We start from the raw sequence: 19,779 nt of genomic DNA on the forward strand, positions 1-19,779 counted from the left end.
TCGTGCAAGACGAAATTAGATATTGGTTTCATTATATTTTTAAGATTATTCTCATTATTCTACTTTACATATCGAGTGACGAGCAAAATAAGTTTTAAAATATACCAACAATACCTCATAAAGATTGGTGTATATCATGACAGTTGGCATCAAAATATATTCAGGGGTATTAGCAATGTATCATTGAGGATAATAAGCTTTTGTTGAAGTGAAGTGAGAAGGATGTCGAGAATCATATGATCTCATATCGAAAAAAATATATGCTATAGATAGATAGAGTCTAAGTCTCACATTGAAAAGAAACTCTTAAAGGAAAGGCAAAGGAGGATGTCGATGAGAAACTCTAGAGTGAGCTAAGGGAGGATGTCATGTTCTAGAGGGGAGCTATGAATTTCACACTGAGTGTGCAGTGGAGTGATACAGGGTTCGCATCATGTTCAACCTCATGTTAATCATAGAGTGGTAAACGAAAGAGGTTAGATCATCCTGAATCATACCAGTCATAGATCGTGAGGAGGTTGCTTGTTGCCAAAGTAGCAGGCCAAGAGAGACCTATGCCATTCGAAGAGGTATTCTTCAACGTATAAAATTCTTGGAACCGTGAAATCTGCAGCCCTTTTCGTTGAGAAACACTTGCAACAACCCGGCATTTTCCTTCGAAGTATCAACCCTCCATATGTTGCAAACCCCGCCACCATGAAAGCTGTTGAAAGTTCCTACTCTCGACCGAGGCGTTGACGGACCTTTGCTTGATTACGATATTGCACGTCTTCCTGATAGTGGGGAACACAAATCGTTGTGTTGCCGTTTTGATTCACAATTCGAGATTCGTCTGGTATGCACTAACGGTCGGCATTGATGATTCATGGAGAGAAATGGATTGTACACTTCCATGTCTCAAATATGCGAATGACAACCTTAGTTCGATTTGTCAGTTTGTTGACAGGAGCCATTTGAATAAAAAAGACTGTCACATTATCCTCACGATGTGGCTGATGAAAGTCTTTCCAAGTTATCATTTCCGCATGGATATCGTTTTTCGGTAGTGTTTCTGAGGATGGGGATTATATTTCTTCAAATTCATAGGATTTTCAGTCAGGAAAATGGGAGCTCAATCACAAAATTGAGATGTGTTCGGTAAATAGAAGGAAGTTCAATTGTTTTACACAATATATTGGTTGGATTAACCAAGAATTGATCTTTGTGGTGACCAGAAAGTGCCAGAGTGGGATGCATTGATGGCATTGCTCGGAATGAACTTGTGCAAGTTTCACAGCAGCAGCCTAGTTTCATGGAAAACACTGACATCTTGAGCGATTCACGACAGTCATTTCATTGCTAGTCTGTAGTGTGCTTTGGTTTTTTCTTTTGTTTGATGGACTTTTGGGTTCTATTTGTAGTCTGTTTCTCGTAATGAAGTATATTGTTTTAGTAATTTGCTTAGGTATGACCTCGTCTGCTTCTCTGATCCTGTTTCATGGAATTCAAAAATCCATAGCAAGATGTCAAATCATATTGGAACCTTGTCCGCTGTAATGATTAAAAGCTACCCTCCTCCTCGTCCATTTTTGGATCAAAAGCTGTCCTTCCTCACGGAGCTTTGCCTTCCGAATCACACACTAATAAACCTTGAGATATATGTCAAAGTTCTGAAGCTGTATCAGCTAAGCAGAGTAGCAGAGGATTTATTTTTTTTTTTGAATAAGAGTAGCAAAGTTTTTGAATTACTGTTCATCGGGATTGAAGATGGCAGATCTAAAATCAGTGTAAATAAAAAACTTAACCTTAATGGTCGGTTGGTGATATTAATCCCCATTTCTTTTAATTATCGTTGTCTGCATATGCAGGTCGAAGATTTGATGCCATCTTAAAAAATCCTCGCATGTTGCAAAATGACAATAATAAAAGAAATCTATGGAAAAATTAATGCTGTCACTTTGTCCTTGTAGGTAAAACTTCCACCACCAAACCAACGGGGGCAGCTAAGCCCCTGTTTCTGGAGAAAGAATATGCTGGAAATTGGAATCAGGATATATATGTTGAATATGCTGAAGTCTCTTAATGTCCAAGTCAAGCATAAGACCACAAGCCATGTTGGCAATTTGGGTCCCATGGCAATTCATGGCAAAAAACAGTGAGATGTTTTTTTCTTTGGGTGAAAAGATTGAAAATTGATTACAGTAGCCAAAGCTTGTCAAGAAACTTTAGGTAGTAGAAGACAATGAGGATAGGCCGAGTGAGGACAGGTCTCCACCTACCACAAACTTATCAATAGATCAATAGCTTTCCTTCTTCCCTGGTGGATCCCAGACAAAAATTTTCTCAATTCTTGGCCTCATTCAATTGGTTAATTGGTCCCACTCCCACCCCTAGCCTTTTTGAATGGCTTGAAACCATTTCCCAATCCGATTCAGTTATGTTACGCATAAGTTGAGCTTCTTCTGGCTGGAACCTAACCACAAATTTCAACCACCCATCCCTTTTTTTTTTGGTAGGAACATCCGACGCCTTATTGCTTGATCCATCCATTCAACATGTCAAACAAATGGATAGAAATGAGCAATTGGAGGGACCGGTTACTGTAGAAAGCGAAATTATACAAACTGGGTCCTACATCTTAAGGCCAAACATGTTCGAACAATAATAATTTTTGAGGTTCTCGACCACTAATCAAAATTACAATAGTAGATAACTTCCGTTCTAACGTGAAAAAAAGAAAATGTAAGAGGACAAGGGTCAGCTAATTTAAAGCAACAAGAAGTATTGCAAAACTCTGGGAGAAGCCCAAGAGGAGTTACAAATTCATAAGCACACAGAAACTCTACCCACCCTTTCGCTCTATGTTGCTATTGATGAATCATAAGCAACAGAAGAAGATTTAATTCTGCTTCTTATTAAAACAAAAGAGACTGTTACGATTGGAATGGCCTCTTCGTGTAATCTTTCACCCAAAACAAAAACCACAAGTTTCGCCGGAGGCTTCTAACCAAGCCTAGCAGAGTTCTTTCGCTGCTGTAACAACAGCCTCTGGGGTTAAACCAAATTCCTTGTATATTCTGCCTGCTGGTGCACTTGCGCCAAACCGGTCAATTCCTATTGACTTTCCTTTGGATCCAACTATCTTCTCCCATCCAAATGTTGATCCAGCCTCAATACTCACCCTAGCTGATACAGCAGATGGCAAAACACTTTCCTTGTAGGCATCAGATTGCTCATCAAAGAGCTCCCAAGAAACCAGGGAGACAACCCTAACAGCCTTTCCTCCATTCCTTAGTTCCTCAGCAGCTTTAGCAGCAATCTCTAGCTCAGAACCAGTTCCAATCAGAATTACATCAGGCTTGTTGCCTGAAGAATTGTCTGAAACAATGTAGCCACCCTTTTCAACTCCCTCAATGGAAGTTCCAGCAAGTTGGGGCAGCTTTTGCCGAGAGAGAGCAAGAATTGAGGGTCTCTTCCTGTTGAGGACAGCAACCTTGTATGCACCAGCAGTTTCATTTCCATCAGCTGGACGGAGCATTAAAATGTTAGGCATTGCACGGAAGCTCGCCAAGTGCTCAATTGGCTGGTGGGTTGGTCCATCTTCCCCAAGACCAATGGAATCATGGGTCATAACATAGATAACTCCAGCTTCACACAAGGCAGAAATCCTGATGGCAGCTCTCATGTAGTCAGTAAAGACAAAGAAAGTAGCACAGTATGGAATCAGACCAGGGCTGTGAAGGGCAATGCCATTTGAGATGGCTCCCATTCCATGTTCCCTAACACCAAACCTAACATTGCGTTCCTCAGGGGTGTCCTTCTGGAAATCACCATACATTTTGAGCAAGGTCATGTTGGAAGAAGCAAGGTCTGCACTTCCACCAAGAAGACCAGGGAGTACTTTTACAAGGGCATTGAGATTTTGTTGAGAGAGATTTCTGGTAGCATCAGGTGGGCTCTCTGGAGTGTATGTCTGGAAATTGCAAACAAAAAAGGCTCAAATAACAGTTTTACACTCCAATGTCATACAGACTGCATTAATCCTATGAAGGAGCATTATCTAAGAATTTAGGTGTTACTCTGTTTACTAAGGACAATCAGAGGTCTACTCACCGGAAGTGCCTTCTCCCATCCAGCAGGTAGTTCACCAGTGATGATTGTCTTGAGCTCTGCAGCTTCCTCTTTGTACTTCTTCTCATATTCAGCAAACTTGGCATTCCATTCGGCTTCAAGAGCAGCACCCTGAGGGACATGGCGACTCCAGTGCCTGCAGAAATGGCAAAAAAGTTTTGTACACCAAACCAAAATAACATCATCAAATGCATACATAAAAACCTAGATTATTCTCCTTACGTTTTAACATCTTCAGGTACATGGAAAGGCTCATATGGCCATCCAAGATTTTTCCTAGTAGCATCCACTTCCTTGGCACCCAGTGCACTCCCATGTACACTGTATGAGTTTGCCTTGTTCGGGGATCCATAACCAATGGTGGTTGTCAGCTGCAAAGAATAAGAAGAATAAGCAACTTCAATGAAAATGACATCTTGTACCACAGTTCTCATGAGCCTAATTCTGTCTATAAAATCAATAACGAGGTTGACTGCAATATGAAGGGAGACACAAGATTTTTCAATTTTCTTTATTTGGTACAAGATTTTTCAATTTTCTTCATTCGGGACAAGATATTTCAATTTTCTTTATTTGGTAAAAGATTTTTCCATTTTCAATTAAGGCATTGTTTATGCTTCTAATATCATGCAGGGCCTTTCTCACATCAATGAATGAAGGCAAGCATATTACTTCCAAACAAAATGTAGGAATGCAAACATGTTGAAAATATATGACCTTGATCAAAGTGGGTTTGTCTTTAACAGCCTTTGCTTCCTTAATAGCAGCACGAATATCATCATAGCCAGTGTTTCCATTCTTGACCCACATGACATGCCACCCAAGCCCCTCAAAACGCTTATCAACACTCTCAGTAAAGGCAATTTCAGTGTCACCATCAATGGAAATGTGGTTGTCATCATAGAAAGCTATAAGCTTCCCAAGTCCCCAGTGTCCAGCAAGTGAACATGCTTCATTTGCAATACCCTCCATTTGACACCCATCTCCCAAAATAACATATCTACAAATACAAAAGGCCCAATATAACTACAAGATTGAACATGAAGGCGACAAAAAAGAGAGAACTAGTGACTACTGAGTCATCATACGTGTAGTGGTCAACGATCTCATTGTCTGGCTTGTTGAATCTAGCAGCCAAGTGTTTCTCCGCAAGAGCCAATCCGACAGCATTCGCAACACCTTGACCAAGAGGACCTGCACCACATATAAGTAGATAAATTTGCTTAGTATGACATTTTTGTTGATAAAAACAAATAAAATCACTTTCGCAAAGGAGTATCACTAACCAGTTGTGACTTCAACTCCAAGTGTTTCAAAGTTCTCAGGATGTCCTGGGGTTTTGCTACCCCACTGACGGAAATTCTTCAAATCTTCTTCCTAAAACATAATCCAATAATCATAAATTTTATTCATGTAATGCAAAAAATCAACTTTCTTTTTACCATAAATCGTCCTCAAAAAATTACTGCCCAACAATTAAACAAATCATCAAGAAAACATTTAAAAGAATAAAGAACTTTACCAAATAAAGGAAGAGAGACTCAGATCCAATTTAAAAGAAGCTTACCAGGACACTGTCGTAACCAGCGAGGTGAAGCAGAGCATACTGCAACATACAACCGTGACCAGCGGACAACACGAAACGGTCACGGTTGAACCAATAAGGGTTCTTCGGGTTATACCTCATGACTTCATCGTACAAAATGTGGCCCATCGGAGCACAGCCCATAGGCAACCCAGGATGACCCGAATTCGCCTTCTCGACAGCATCAATGGCCAGGAATCTGATCGTATTGACCGATTTCTCCACCAAGGAAGTCTCCGCGGCAGTGCCAATTGTCTCCACGGCGGCGGCACGGACTTGGCGGTTCTGGTAGGAGCGCACGGGAGGGCGTCTACGAAAAGCCGAAGCACGTGAGGTAGTGGATTTGAGGCCAGAGAAGGTGGGGAGAGAGAGGGTGGAGAGAGAGACGCGGTGGTCGGAGGACTGGGTGGAGCCATGGTAAGAGATGGCGCGAGCCAAGAGGGCTTGGGATAGGGTGGTAGATGAAGTTGAGGCCATTGTTTTCTAATCGAGTGAGTGAGACGGCGAGTTTGGTGAAGAGACAGACCGCTCTTCCTTTGGTAATGTTGAAAAGAGAGAGTTAACTTTAATTGATATATTCGAGGGAGAGGATGCCAGAGTCAGGCAAGTAGGAGCCACCAACTCCCATTGATCTTCTCGTCTACATTAAGGGACAGATAGATTGAGCTGACCGTTAGATTCGAAGATGACCACATCTACACCGTTGACTGTGGGTAGGAATTTGAGATTGCTCTCTCTGCCTTTCGTTTCTTTCTTACTTTCCTTTTTAATTTTTCATAAATCATTTCCTTTTTGAAGGTCGTCGCTCACCTCCAAAAATCATGTTCCTTCAATATTTTAGTGACATTTTCGGGTCCCCTTAACTGTTCATTTTACCACTTATATCGTAAAGCAATGTTTTATTTTTTCAATTAATGATGTTAATTCGGGTATTTTAAAAGAGTAGTTGAGTGATTAATTTTTTTTGGGTTAATGATATTAATTAGGTTCAGTTAAAGATTTTTTTAAAAAAGAAGTTTAATACCTAATTAACTGTTTGTACAATTATTTAAACATGAAAAGTTTTTATTACTGAAAATTGTGACTTTTCCATTCATAGTAAAGCATTTTTTGAATCGGTTACGAATCCTAACTTTGAATGCTGAATCCGATTAGAATTTAAATTCTTTGTTGATACATTATGAATTAGTTCCCGATGATGAGATTAGGAAACCCAGACCCAAATTGGAAGTCAAAGCCGTAAGTTTAGAAAAAGCATATCTAAATGGATGCTGATAAGATTTGAAATTCAAATATCAAAATAATACTTTTAAGAAAAATACTACTTATTTTCCCGTCACCATTATTTAATACTTAAGCCGCCTCTGGGAAATAATGTTACCGATGGCTTATGAAAGGTGGAAGGTTGTTGGGAAGTAAAATTCGACCAAGTTGGGTGGGAGTTGGTCAAGAACATGTAACTTGCTTGGAATCGAATATTTGTTCATAAATCTTGCAAAAGTTTTGATTACAAAAAGATGGGCTCCTGCCACTCAAATTTCAATTCTACGCTCATTGTTCACATTCAATCACTGTTTAATTGCAATGTAAGTAGACATGAGATCTGCATATTGATTGGATGTATTTTTAAAATAAAAAATTACAATTTTTTATATGAAAAATTGAAGATAAAAAATTATATTTTTTTTTCATAAAAAAAATTACATCAATATCACATAATGTGACATAATATTACTATTGAATTGAAGATGATTTTTCATGTGAAAAGTTATAATTCTTAACAAAATGACATTTGAAAAAAATATTTTAAATCCAAAAATTATAAAATATTTATACTTAAAAGGTTTAGATATAAAAAGTTATATTTTTATATTATAACTTATAAATTATATCTTATGATATGAATTCATAAAATAATTAATGAAACAATACTATATGATATCTTTAAAACATGGAATTGTCTTAATGAAAGAGTTGTATCCCTTAACAAGAGACACCTAATAGGACTTGCTTCCAATCATTTTGACATATCAAACAAACAAGATAAAAGCAAAAAAATCAAGAGTAAGAAAAATATTATATTCTAAATATAAATTCAAAAAATAATCATAAATATTTTGAATTCCCACTATCTACTAAAAATGTTCAAATTCCTTATAATCTATTTGTTACAAAATCTAAACTCTAAGATTCAACCAATTTGCAACTCGAATGTGTCTAATAATCTACTTTCGTAAGTGAAACAAAATTAAACATTGACTTTATTATATTTCTAAGACTATTCGTATAATTCTTTTTAATATACCGAGTGACAAAAATGAAATAATTCTTAAAAATTACGGCTATTAAAGACAAGCCTTGAAATCAATTTTGATAATTTCTTTTAAATTTCAACTAAATCCCATTTGCACCTAAAGTGCATATATACTTAGTACACTTGACCAATGTTTAGAGTATATGGCTATATGCATCTAGCAGTCATACCATCTCTGTCCTTATGAGGTTGGTTCAATTCAAACTATGTGGATGGAATGGTTGCATAAGCTCTTTAATCATTCAAGATGTCATGCTGAGAATGAAGATGATATTCACCATTTTAATTTGCTAAGATTTGAATAGTCATGATGTCACTTGGTTAATGTGTTACCTCCACACAAATAACTTTCTAACAAACCCATTCTCTAACAAAAGGAGAAATCTTTCACTATGAAGCATATTTTTCATGTTTAAATGAATAACAGGTGACATGACATTATACATTCAGAAGCATGGGAAACCTTAGTTTTGTCTTTTTTATCAAGCGAGAGAAGGCTTAAATGGAAAACTGTGTATAGCCTTGTCTAGTCCAATCTATATCTTACATCATTTTGATCCGTTTACAACTTGAGGAGGAATTCCTGATTCCCCTTCGTGTAACAGAATACGCTGCGGACGCTGATCGTAGAGAAGGCGACTTGTCAATATATGCATACCGTTCATTACCATTCCAGTATAAAACAATCCGATTTGTGCAAGTATGCGACCAGCTATCACCTACTCAACATGGTTATACTACACATGTTAAGCACTGTAACTATGGAAATGGACAAGAATACACAAATATGCTTGTGACTATGCATTTAGAAACTATAACAGCAAAGGCAACTAAGAGTTTAAGTGAGGGGCATAGATGATTGGGAGTTAATATTACCTAGTGCAAGAGCTAATTGAAAGGAACCTTCTGTATGCTTCGTGGTCACCTGATTCAATAAAACAACCTGCCAAAGGGGGGTACGTTGGAAACTAGTAAACACACTACCAAAGGTGGAATCATTCATGTACCTTCTGAAACACTCCAAAGATTGAAACAACATATTATAGTAATAAGCACGATAAAAAATGAAAAATAAAACAGCATACCAAAAAGATGCATTGTGATTAAGTAGATTGAACAAGGTTTTATGGAAGAAATAATATGAATTTTACAAAGAGAACAAACTTGTTCTTACCGCCAAACTGAACTTTTTGGCCAGCTTCATCAATTTTAAAGCCATTCCACTAAGAACTCGAGTCCGAAGGGCCATGTCATCAAAATCTTGGCGGAAATGGAAGGTAACACTATCCACAACAACCACCTTCACCTGCAACAATGATGTTATATCAATTTACTGATCAATTAAAGCAGGTAATTAGCAGCACTTTTAACTAAACAAGACCCAAGACAGAAATTGCCTCAACAAAAAAGGATAGGAGCCAGCATTCTACTACTATACCCACATCTTTATGTTCTGAAATGAACTTGTCTAAGTAATTTATCAGGGCAATTTGCTCTGTGTAACTACAGATGCGGAAATAAAATATGTTTCCAAGGATATCCTTTGGTTGCATTCTGATTTCACATGCTTGGAAATCCTTCCTTATGAATCTGTTATATTCTGACATGTCTTCAATGCAAGCTTCAGCAATTTGTAAAGCACGCTCTACCATAAAACTGCCTTCAGTATCTAAATATCATATGATCACAATGTCAGGAACCTAAACCGAATGGCAAACCAGTACAGAAACTAGCAGTGGTTTTATAAAAGTTACCGATATATATTGCCTTTCCACCAAGGCCACCAAAACCATGAGGAATTTGAACATTAACGGCAATTTGAATCCTGTAAATTAGGATAGAATTAATGCCAAAATAAATCTCATGTAGCATGCAAGCAAAACCTGGATAACACGCATCAATCCCCACCCCAGCTGTGTTTTACCAATGCCCGGGACTCCACCTATCAGAATCAGAAAAAGATAACATCTTTACTAACAAAACATTAACCAATTTATATATGCTTTAAAACAAAATTAACAATTAGTCCAAAGAAGAAGAGAGAGTAAGACCAACCAATTTCAGTAACTTCTTTGCAATGTATTCCACCACCCAAGATGTTGTCTAGATCTGCAGAGGATGTAGTTATGTGCACCAATGACTCCTCCTCATGGAGCATATCCCAGGCATTCTGCGCACCTGCCAAAAGATGGAATTAAATAAGAAAAAAGAAACAACGTTAACAACACAGTACTTCTCTGAAGCTATAAGAAGATCAACTAACCATATAGGCATAAACTAATGATTGTTTTTCCTTTTTACAGAAGGGAATTGAAGGAAAAACAATATAGGCATAAACTAATGATTCTTTTTCCCTTTGTACCAATGGAAATCGAAGAAAGAGCAATAATAAGAAGAAATGCCAAAGGGACAGTTTCAAATTTCTATGAACATCATTGCGAATGGAACCCATTACTACTTCACCAAATATAAAGAAGCGTGGCTTCACGAAAGCTCTATATAGCAGAGAAATGATAAATACCCTCAAAAATTGAACAATTTCCACTCGACATTTCCCATCCCCCACTATGTGAATGTGATGCAAACTTCAGAATATCCAGAGCTTCACTTTCTGAAACTTTTGATTCTGTATAAGAAGATAGACAATGTTAGGAATAATAGAAAACACTGCAGGGACACCAATTCACGTAGCAAAGAAACTTTTCAGGTTCAAGTGTTGGAACGATAGAAAAAATAGGGGCAAATGCAGGAGTCCTTTGGTGTTTTGCCAAGTAATTCAAGTTGGATTGGCATTAAAAACAAACAGCTGGTAGGTTTGAATTGCTAAATATAGGTAAATCGTATCAAGGAAAGGAAACAAGAAAGCAAAGAGTTTATCTATAACCTCGAGCAAGGTCAGATGAAGAGATGGAAGAAAGTGAAGATAGGGTAGTGTAGCCAGCTGATATAAGCTTCCCTCTTTGCGATGCTGAGATAGGAAGCCTCCATATTTCCATCTCTACCTTCCCTCGCTTGGCTCCCAATAAAAGCTTGAAAAGAGCACGCTTTTAAGATGGAAAACTCCGCCGGATCTTGTGTGGGCCTGGCGGGATTAGCCTGGCAAGCCAGCCACATAGTCGGAAGAATTTTCTGTAAAAATGTTTTCTTTTTTACTCTTGAAAACTATAATGCCAAATACAATTATCACATTTTTAATCATTTCAGGATCTTACAATGTACTATATTTTCCATCTTTCTTGTGTTGTATCCTACCTTCCTTGTTTTTCAGTTAAAAATTAAAAAGGTTAATTTATAGAAAAAAAAAAGGAATTTAATGGCCCATAACTCGTTATCTACATGTACGTCGTAAGAAAGCAACAAAGATACCGTGCGAAGCTTATGAGATTTTACATAAAGCATTGAGGCAACATGCCCTTTATAATTGCTTGCGCCTTTAACCCAGAGGCTTTCATGAATATGTTCGATGCCCATCTTCGTATTCTGCACTGGAGCCACAACCTCCATTAACCATCAGAAAGTTAAGCTGAATGATCATTATGACATTTAGACTATTCAAGGATCTCCATGAAGATCAACAGGATGGAGATGTAAGCTCTGAGATGCTTTTGCAAGTGCACACCCTTATCACTGTTGTTGCAGGGAGGCTTGTACGAGAGATGTAAGTGATGGATGAACCCGGGCCCTTCTCAAAGAACGAGCTTCGCTTCTGCCTTCAGCATATTCCTCCCCTAATGGCCACCTTGGCCGCAAATCATACTGGTGCAACACAAACGTGAAACTTTTATACTATGAAAATTCGAGTGACATCAAATTATATCTGCCTATAACCATGCACAATTTATGCAATAAGATGTTTCCCACATACCATGAAATCTTCTGGATCATTGGCAGGTGGTGGAGGATCATATCTTCCAACACGAAAGTTCTCGATGCCAGTCCAAGCAATCATCACACCTGTTTCACATGAAAATAAAAGCATTAGTCGCCTACTTTTATATAGCACATCTAGGCAAGTTCCCAAGGTTTGTACCTTGGGGTTAGGATTTTATATAGAGCATCTGAGCATGTCTATCTATCTATCTATCTAAACATACATGCATATAGGCAAATGCACAAACTATCATATGCCTAGTTTTTTAAAATTTTATAAGGGTGACCAAAAATTACAGAATATGACTAACCATTGTCAGTGCAAAGTTTAGGAGGGGGACAGACAAGCTGCAGACTATACTTCTTAACAACCCGATCCAATCGAGCCCTAACATATTGATTTGATGCTACACCTCCAGATACTACCTGCACGATATGAACAAGGTCATCATACATCAAGTGGCAGATTAAATATTAAGCACTCGATACTATCAGGAGTAAATAAATTAACAAATTGTAATTTGCATCACCAGATGCTTTATGGAAGGCTCAATCTTCAATGCCCATTCAATTGCTCGTTCACACCTTTCTTCTAGATGTAATACTGCAACTCGCTGCAGTGTGGATTTTAAGGGCTCAGAGAAAATCAAGAAAAATAGTTTGGAATTATCAACTTAATGTGCTGATTCTAGAATTAAGACTGTCATACAAAGAAAAAGGGAAAAGGAAAAATATGTGACCTGAAAAGAGGCTGCAATATCAGCTCGGGAACTCCTGTCTTGGCTACTTGCGCATGAAATGGGAACCTTAGCTTCACTTCAACAAATGGGAATCAAGTAGAGTTCACCATGAGATAACAAAGGGGAAAAGTCAATCATCAATTACGGTAGGTAATGGCATGGTCTACATACATATTTTTGGATGCAATTGCTAGCCTCACTTGGGTCTTTAGACCAGCAAATGAGAAATTGCAATCTTTATGCTGTTTCATTGGAATCTGAAAAAAAAAATCATACTGTGAAACTTAGGACACAACTACTCAAAGCAAAGATAAAAACCATACTTTAAAAACTTGTTAAACTGAACCATCAAAAATACATTCCAGTAAAGGTCAATACAGTTCTCAAGGGAAAGACCTACTGAGAATCTAACTGATTCTGCATCACCCTCTTGAGCAATTTGCTCAACAGCTGGCCCACCACTCTTCCTCATATCAAGGCCAAGCCATTTTGCTGTCTTGTCAAAGGCCTCACCAATTGCATCATCTATAGTTGTCCCAAGTTGAGTGTATTGGCCAAGATCATGAGCAAGAACTAAAAGATTGTGTCCTCCTACAAGAAACACAAGTGCAATCACCAATGCTTGTAACCCACAAAGCCACAAGAATATAGCAGGTAGTATAACTACATTTATGATTTGTCCATGTCACGTATAATCATAGAATTTCTTGATCAGATCAAAAGGCATTTCCTTTTGAGTTATTAGCCAATAAATTTCAGTATTCCATATCTAATGTGAAGCGGAAAATTTTAGGTGACAAAACTTTAATTACCCTGAGTTACAAAATACTGCAGAATAATACTTTGTAGCCCATGATGTTGTTACAGCCATTATATGTAAAGACTAGGCTACACACATCTCTCTATCTTCCCCTCTGTCTCCCTAACTAGCTTGCAAGCAAACATATGAATGCAATGAGCGTAAGAGACACATATGGCACAGAACCAGAATTTTTTACCTGATATAAGCAGTGCCATGAAAGGAAATTGCAACTCCTTTTCTATCAGCCTAGATAAAGAAGGAAGAATGTCAGGTACCAATAAACGTATGGTATTAAAAAAGCACACCATTTTTCTTGAAGTGAAACAATGTATGGCTAATTTTTAGCATGCCATAAGTGGATGCTACCCGTTTAGCAGTGCAGTCCACATTCTATTCTATAGATAGTCATTGCTTCAATACCTGGCTACTAGAGCATGAGCCTCCATGTGATGTACACTGATTATTGGTAGATTGAAGCTGCCAGCAACTCTCCTAGCTTTCTGCACACCAACTGTACAGAAATTTGCATCAAAATAGGCCATGAAGGGAAGGGTGACTTCGCCAGCAGATTGAAGCACCGATGAAGAATGAACAATATAGATCAGTTAAAAAGAACAAAACAATATTCACAATTACCGCGAAGGCAAAGACTTAAACCAGGTCCAATAGTAACAGCAACGGCAGATAGGTCCCTTCCAGTCAAACCAGATTTATCAAGTGCTTCTTGCACAACCTGCACTTGATAATCAAAATGCCATTTATTTTTGCATTGAAATTAAAAAAAAAAACCTTATATTTAGATGTGATACCTGATCAATGACTTGTGAGTGTGCTTCTTCAGCCATTTTAGGCGCAACGCCTCCATATCGAGCTAGCAAATCTGCCTTGATATGGTCGATAGTTTAAGTGAGTAACAGCCATAAACTTTTTTCCTTTTTTGAAATAATGACAAACTTGCAGCTCAGAGAATAAGTACTTACCTGAGAAGACACAACTTGGCTGAGAATTTCGCCATTGCCTCTCACCTGAGATTCACCCAACGCATTAAAAATTAAAAAAAAAACCGTAAAGAAAAAAAAAAAGGTACTCACGATAGCCGCTGCTGTGTCATCGCAACTCGTTTCGATGCCAAGAACAACCAAATCATCATGAAAGGGTTTGGGCGAAACGGAACTTCTCGAAGTGGAGAAATGAGTTGTGAAAGAATTGAGTGAAGAAAGCCGAGGAGAATTCAAGGATCTTGCTTGCTGTTGCTTGTGGGATTTTAGTAAATTGAGAGGTTTAAATGCCAAGGGAATTGTTATTAAAGATTTCGGGACTAAATTTAGGCGGGAAAATGTTGAAGGTAGTGTTAACACTGAAGACATGTTACCAGACCGAGAGAGATGAAGGGGAGAAGACAGCTGTTAGCCAGTTAGAGAAAAGATTACGAACGAACGACGATTCAAGGAGGAAGTCATCGTTTGTCACTCCGTTATGTATCAAACGACACCGCATTCCAGGTTTTTGGACCTAAAACGACGTCGTTGTAGCTTTATAGACATCTGCTTGTTCTTTATACTACATATTAGAAATAACAAAAAGAAATAAAAAAGAAGAATAAAGAAAAACATAATTATTGCTCTTTTTGAATTAATTAGTGGGAGGCAAATACCATACTATAATTTGTACAAATACATTTCTTTTTTCAAGTAATAAGTAAGAATTGAATTATTGCATCATATCCAAGCCTTTCCAATGCAATATAATGAACTCACACAAAATGAGATTTTCATTTTCCATACATGGATTACAAAAAGAGCATTTAAGTAGCACCCATTTCCAAGAGGATAAAACGAAATTAATTGATCTTAAATGCTTGAATTTAATGAATATTACAACTTTAGCTTCTACATTTATTATTTGTATGACTTCTTATCTGTAAATCTTGGTTTCCAGCCATTTACAAAAATTGAGCAGCCTATTTAAGTTTATGTATTGAGATGCTAACTGTGCGTGGAACAATAAAAGTGAAGTTCTGACTACAAATCTTAGTTATAACAAAACTTTGAAAGGAAATGCGTGACAAGGAAAGCAAATCCAATCAGTTCCAGTTGTCAAACCTTGAATGCAGAGCATCCTGACAGGAAATCTGGAGTGAACAATGAACATCGTCTTGTGCCATGTTTTCATGCAACAATGGTCATGCCAAACCAGCAAGGTCAGGAAAAAGGAGCTGTCATTTAATGCGGATACAACCTTTATTTATCTTCTCAAAACTCTATTGAATGTTCATATCCCCTTCCTTATTCTGCTTGAATGTCGTACCAGGATATGGAGACAAGGCAACCATCCTGCTCTGCTTCTTCAGTTAGCTATGTTATTGAGGTACGTTGGTAACAGTTTTCTGTTTCGCTGTTTTCTCCTGCTTTTGTTGATCTGAGTACGACTTCCCCTGTTCTGGGTTTTTTTTTTTTTTCCTTTTCTCTGTTTCTTTCTTCTACTCTTGGGTTGCATGGATGATGGTTGGGCCTGATCAGTCAAATGACGAAAGAAAGAGACCTGATGAAAATGCGTGCACAAAGGATGGATCGCTTGATCGCCATGGCAAGCCAGCCACGAAAGGGAGAACTGGAGGATGGAGATGTGCAATGTTTATACTAGGTAAGAAGCAAATGAAAAACTGTGAAGTATAAATAAGGATTCCGCAGTTCAGACTCGGATTTGATAAATATCCATTTAATTGAATATATCAACTTCACAGTTAATGCTAGTTTTGTCAACAACTGGCCAAAATTGTTCTCATCACTCCACAGATATGTATTACAGCAAATGATAAGTATCAAGAAATGAAGTGAAACTTTACCACTGAGAATCTGGGATGTTTTTTGTGTGATTAGCTGATAATCAGGAGAATTGACAATCTATCTCTGATAAGACACTCTCACAATTAGAACTTAGGTGATTTGCTTGTTCGGTTATTGTCAACTGCCATACTGATTTTTGGGTTAGCGGTAGTTTTGATGTATTAAAGGTTCTCTGCGCTTATACCTTTCTCTGCACCACACAGGTCTTAGGATAAGGGTAGAGAGCTTTCTTTTGTTTTTTAGCTCAGCTTAGGGAAGAAACTGCTCCCATTTTCGTCAGGCAGTGCTGCTGCTTTTTTGTACTTTAATTATGCACAAGCCTCTTTATTATGCCAGCAAAAGTCCTTAGCAAAGTTCTGAAGACTTTAGATGGCATGAAGGCTTGATGCTAATAAAACAGCTTTTCAAAAAAAAAAAAAAACAATTAGAACTTAATATTGACCATATGCACCATAAAACCAAGGAGATTCTGTTATTTTATCTTGACCACTTCTGAGTTACAATGCTCACATAATTGGGTTTTATGTACTGTTGCCTAACAGTGAATCAAGGACTTGCTACGCTTGCATTTGCTGCAGTGGAGGTGAATTTGGTTCTGTTTTCGAAGTCTGTTCTAAGGCACACTAATGCAGAGGCAGCAGACACATTTAGCAGATGGATGGGAACTGTTTATCTTTTCTCTTTTATGGGTGCTTTTCTAAGTGATTCCTACTTGGGAAGATACCTGACATGTGTCACATTTCAGGTTCTCTACCTTATTGTAAGCAACCTTCACGGATTTATCTTTTCCATTTCTGTTTTCTTTGACAAAACCACCTATTTTTGAATCTAAGCCAGTTTATGAGCATATTAACAGCCTTATTATGTAGACATTCAACTGTTTTTAATTGTTTTTCCTTGTTTTTGCACAGGGGTTGGTAGCACTATCCTTGGTGACGCAATTGTTTCTGCTAAAACCTCAAGGTTGTGGCAAACTAGGACAGTTATGTGAACCTCATTCTCCAGCTGAAATTGCAATATTTTATGTAGCAATCTATCTGATTGCTTTAGGTAATGGAGCCCCTGAACCTGCACTTGCTGCATTTGGAGCTGACCAGTTCGATGAGGAGGATGATGAAGAAAAGCAATCAAAAAATTCATTTTATAGTTATTTTTATGTGGCCTTAAACCTGGGATCCTTGGTTGCTGAGACTGTATTGGTATATGTACAGAACATTGGCAACTGGATCCTGGGGTTCTGGATATGTGCCACTTGTGCAATGGTGGCATTTTCGTTGCTATTGTGTGGGACTTTTAGGTACAGACACTTCAAGACTGTTGGAAACCCCATCTCCAAGTTCTGTCAGGTGATAGTAGCTTCCATGAGGAAAATAAACCTTCAAGTACCCTCAGATGTGGAAGGGCTTTATGAAGTTCAAAGAAAGGAAGACAAAAATAATGGTGTCAGAAGAATTCTTCACACTGATGGCTTCAAGTAAGGGTTTTGTTTGAACATCTTGTGTGGTTTTTCAGTTAGGATCTTAATGTCATCTGTAATTCTGTTTTGAATGGCAGATTTCTTGATCGAGCTGCCATTATCACCCCCCAAGACATTTTCTTGCTAACAAACAAGGGTGAAACAGCAAATCCATGGTATCTTTGCACCATCACACAAGTTGAAGAAGTGAAGTGCATACTAAGATTACTTCCAATATGGCTCTGCTCCATTTTATCCTCTGTGGTGTTCGTACAAATGCTTTCCCTCTTTGTCGAGCAAGGAGCTGCCATGGACACAACAATCTCGAACTTTCACATCCCTCCGGCCAGTATGTTTGCATTTGACATCGTAAGCACATCTGCTTTCATTCTATTGTACGACAAACTCATGGTTCCTTTATATGTCAGACTGACAAAAAGAGAGCCTAAGCCTCCATCCGGGCTACAAAGAATAGGGATCGGTATAGCCATCGCCATGGTGTCCATGATAATTGCAGGCACCGTTGAGCAGCAAAGACTAAAATATGCTAACCACAATGGTGAAGAGACAAGTGCTTTAAGCATTTTCTGGCAGACTCCACAGTATGTGCTCGTGGGAGTGTCTGAAGCATTGATATATGTTGCCCAAATGGAATTTTTTGCATCCCAAACACCAGATGGATTGAAAAGTTTGGGAATTGGGTTGTCCATGTACTCTTCAGCAATGGGTAGTTACATATGTAGCATAATTTTGGCAGCAGTGATGGCAATTACATCTAAGAATGGGAAGCCTGGTTGGGTTCCGCCGGATCTGAATGCTGGACATTTGGATAGATACTTCTTTTTGTTAGCTGCATTGGCTGCACTTAACTTGGCCCTTTTTGTTGCTTGCGCTAAGCGGTATAATCCCGTATCTTTTGAGAAGAGAGCTGAAGGGGTAGAAATGGAGGCTAGACATCAAGCCAGTGAAGCTTGAGCTGTTTTCTGTTTTTGGCCAAAGATCTGTTTCCTGTTCCAAAAGGAGGATTTATGTGACATCCGTCAAAATAGCTTTACGCTTATAAAAGAAGTTTCCAATATACTATTGATATATATTTACTACCATTTTTGGGCATATATACATTAATTTCTATAATTTTTTTTTAAATAAAAACAATACAAAAATAAGTGCAACATCATCCTCATAATGTTTTTTCAAAATAACTAAGAGATAAACCCGTGCGTTGCACACGGCCTGCCCAACTTATAACTCTCAGCATCACAACTCTCCTCCTCTAGAATCCACATGACAAATTTTGGGAGCTCCATTGGAAGCCTTGTTTAAGCTTCATAACCCCTTTTAAAGCTTCCATGTGGCCAAGTGTGGACTCCCGTACAGACTTCTTTTTATATATAGTATAAATATATACATGTCATGAGATCATTACAAAAAATTAATTTATTATTGAGTAGAATCACCATTAAATACTTAAGTTTTTTCTTTTATTTATTTGACATAAGATTATGTAATATTATTTCTCACTCAAACACGTGACGTTCTCGTTGCGAGTCAAGTCACCCTCCCTACTTTACTTATTAGAGCACTTGGCATAGTATCAAATTAGGGTTTATGTTTATAAACTTGTAACTTCTTTTTTATTTATCTGATGTGAAATTTTGTAACATATTTATATATTATATAACTAAATACATTAATTTATGATATCTTTCATATTCTAAAATTTTGAAATTGTATTTTGATAGTAAAAGTGAAATAGTTTAATTATAAAATAATTTGAAAAAAAAGTTGTATTCTATCGATCTCAATATATAATTGTTCAATCTTTGTTTTTTATTTTAAAATTATTTGTTTACATGCATAATTCTTACTTTATTTTTAATAGTATTCAATTTTATTTGATTATTTTAATAAAAATCATTAAACATCAATATTATCTTGCCCAAAAAAAATAAAGAACATAAATATTAGAAAAAAAATGTATGATAGATCAAAGGGTTTTTCTTAATTTTCATATTATGTCAAAAATGAATATTCATTCAGGCGAGAGATTATTGAA

The 19,779-nt window shown here is 37.5% G+C and overlaps 4 protein-coding genes across 4 annotated transcripts; 1 reads left to right on the plus strand and 3 right to left on the minus strand.

The window, feature by feature from the left end:
- Positions 1-2,630: 2,630 nt before the first annotated feature.
- On the minus strand, positions 2,631-6,307 carry LOC18614321 (Transketolase). The gene is made up of 7 exons (XM_007052028.3): positions 5,678-6,307; positions 5,397-5,487; positions 5,199-5,304; positions 4,828-5,110; positions 4,333-4,481; positions 4,093-4,246; positions 2,631-3,952 (listed from the first exon to the last, which is right to left on the minus strand). Exons 1-7 carry the CDS (start codon positions 6,170-6,172, stop codon positions 2,993-2,995), a joined length of 2,238 nt encoding a protein of 745 aa, XP_007052090.3. The 5' UTR covers positions 6,173-6,307; the 3' UTR covers positions 2,631-2,992.
- A 1,958-nt stretch (positions 6,308-8,265) lies between these two features.
- Positions 8,266-11,171, minus strand: RAD51C (RAS associated with diabetes protein 51C). The gene is made up of 9 exons (XM_007052029.3): positions 10,894-11,171; positions 10,531-10,635; positions 10,065-10,187; positions 9,918-9,951; positions 9,764-9,834; positions 9,452-9,678; positions 9,184-9,315; positions 8,886-8,952; positions 8,266-8,728 (listed from the first exon to the last, which is right to left on the minus strand). Exons 1-9 carry the CDS (start codon positions 11,003-11,005, stop codon positions 8,553-8,555), a joined length of 1,047 nt encoding a protein of 348 aa, XP_007052091.3. The 5' UTR covers positions 11,006-11,171; the 3' UTR covers positions 8,266-8,552.
- Positions 11,172-11,318: 147 nt separating this feature from the next.
- GCP1 (glycoprotease 1) lies at positions 11,319-14,874 on the minus strand. The gene is made up of 13 exons (XM_007052033.3): positions 14,513-14,874; positions 14,402-14,446; positions 14,231-14,305; positions 14,058-14,154; positions 13,842-13,932; positions 13,618-13,667; positions 13,020-13,210; positions 12,791-12,876; positions 12,620-12,695; positions 12,410-12,493; positions 12,191-12,305; positions 11,875-11,963; positions 11,319-11,765 (listed from the first exon to the last, which is right to left on the minus strand). The coding sequence occupies exons 1-13, from the start codon at positions 14,786-14,788 to the stop codon at positions 11,634-11,636; spliced, it is 1,407 nt and encodes a 468-aa protein (XP_007052095.3). The 5' UTR covers positions 14,789-14,874; the 3' UTR covers positions 11,319-11,633.
- A 1,012-nt stretch (positions 14,875-15,886) lies between these two features.
- Positions 15,887-18,709, plus strand: LOC18614324 (protein NRT1/ PTR FAMILY 7.3-like). The gene is made up of 4 exons (XM_018116467.2): positions 15,887-16,064; positions 16,810-17,027; positions 17,179-17,741; positions 17,822-18,709. Exons 1-4 carry the CDS (start codon positions 15,920-15,922, stop codon positions 18,696-18,698), a joined length of 1,803 nt encoding a protein of 600 aa, XP_017971956.2. The 5' UTR covers positions 15,887-15,919; the 3' UTR covers positions 18,699-18,709.
- Positions 18,710-19,779: the final 1,070 nt, after the last annotated feature.

The sequence above is a fragment of the Theobroma cacao genome, chromosome 1 (genome assembly GCF_053813885.1).
Source record: "Theobroma cacao isolate CCN51 chromosome 1, ASM5381388v1, whole genome shotgun sequence".
NCBI lineage: Eukaryota > Viridiplantae > Streptophyta > Magnoliopsida > Malvales > Malvaceae > Theobroma > Theobroma cacao.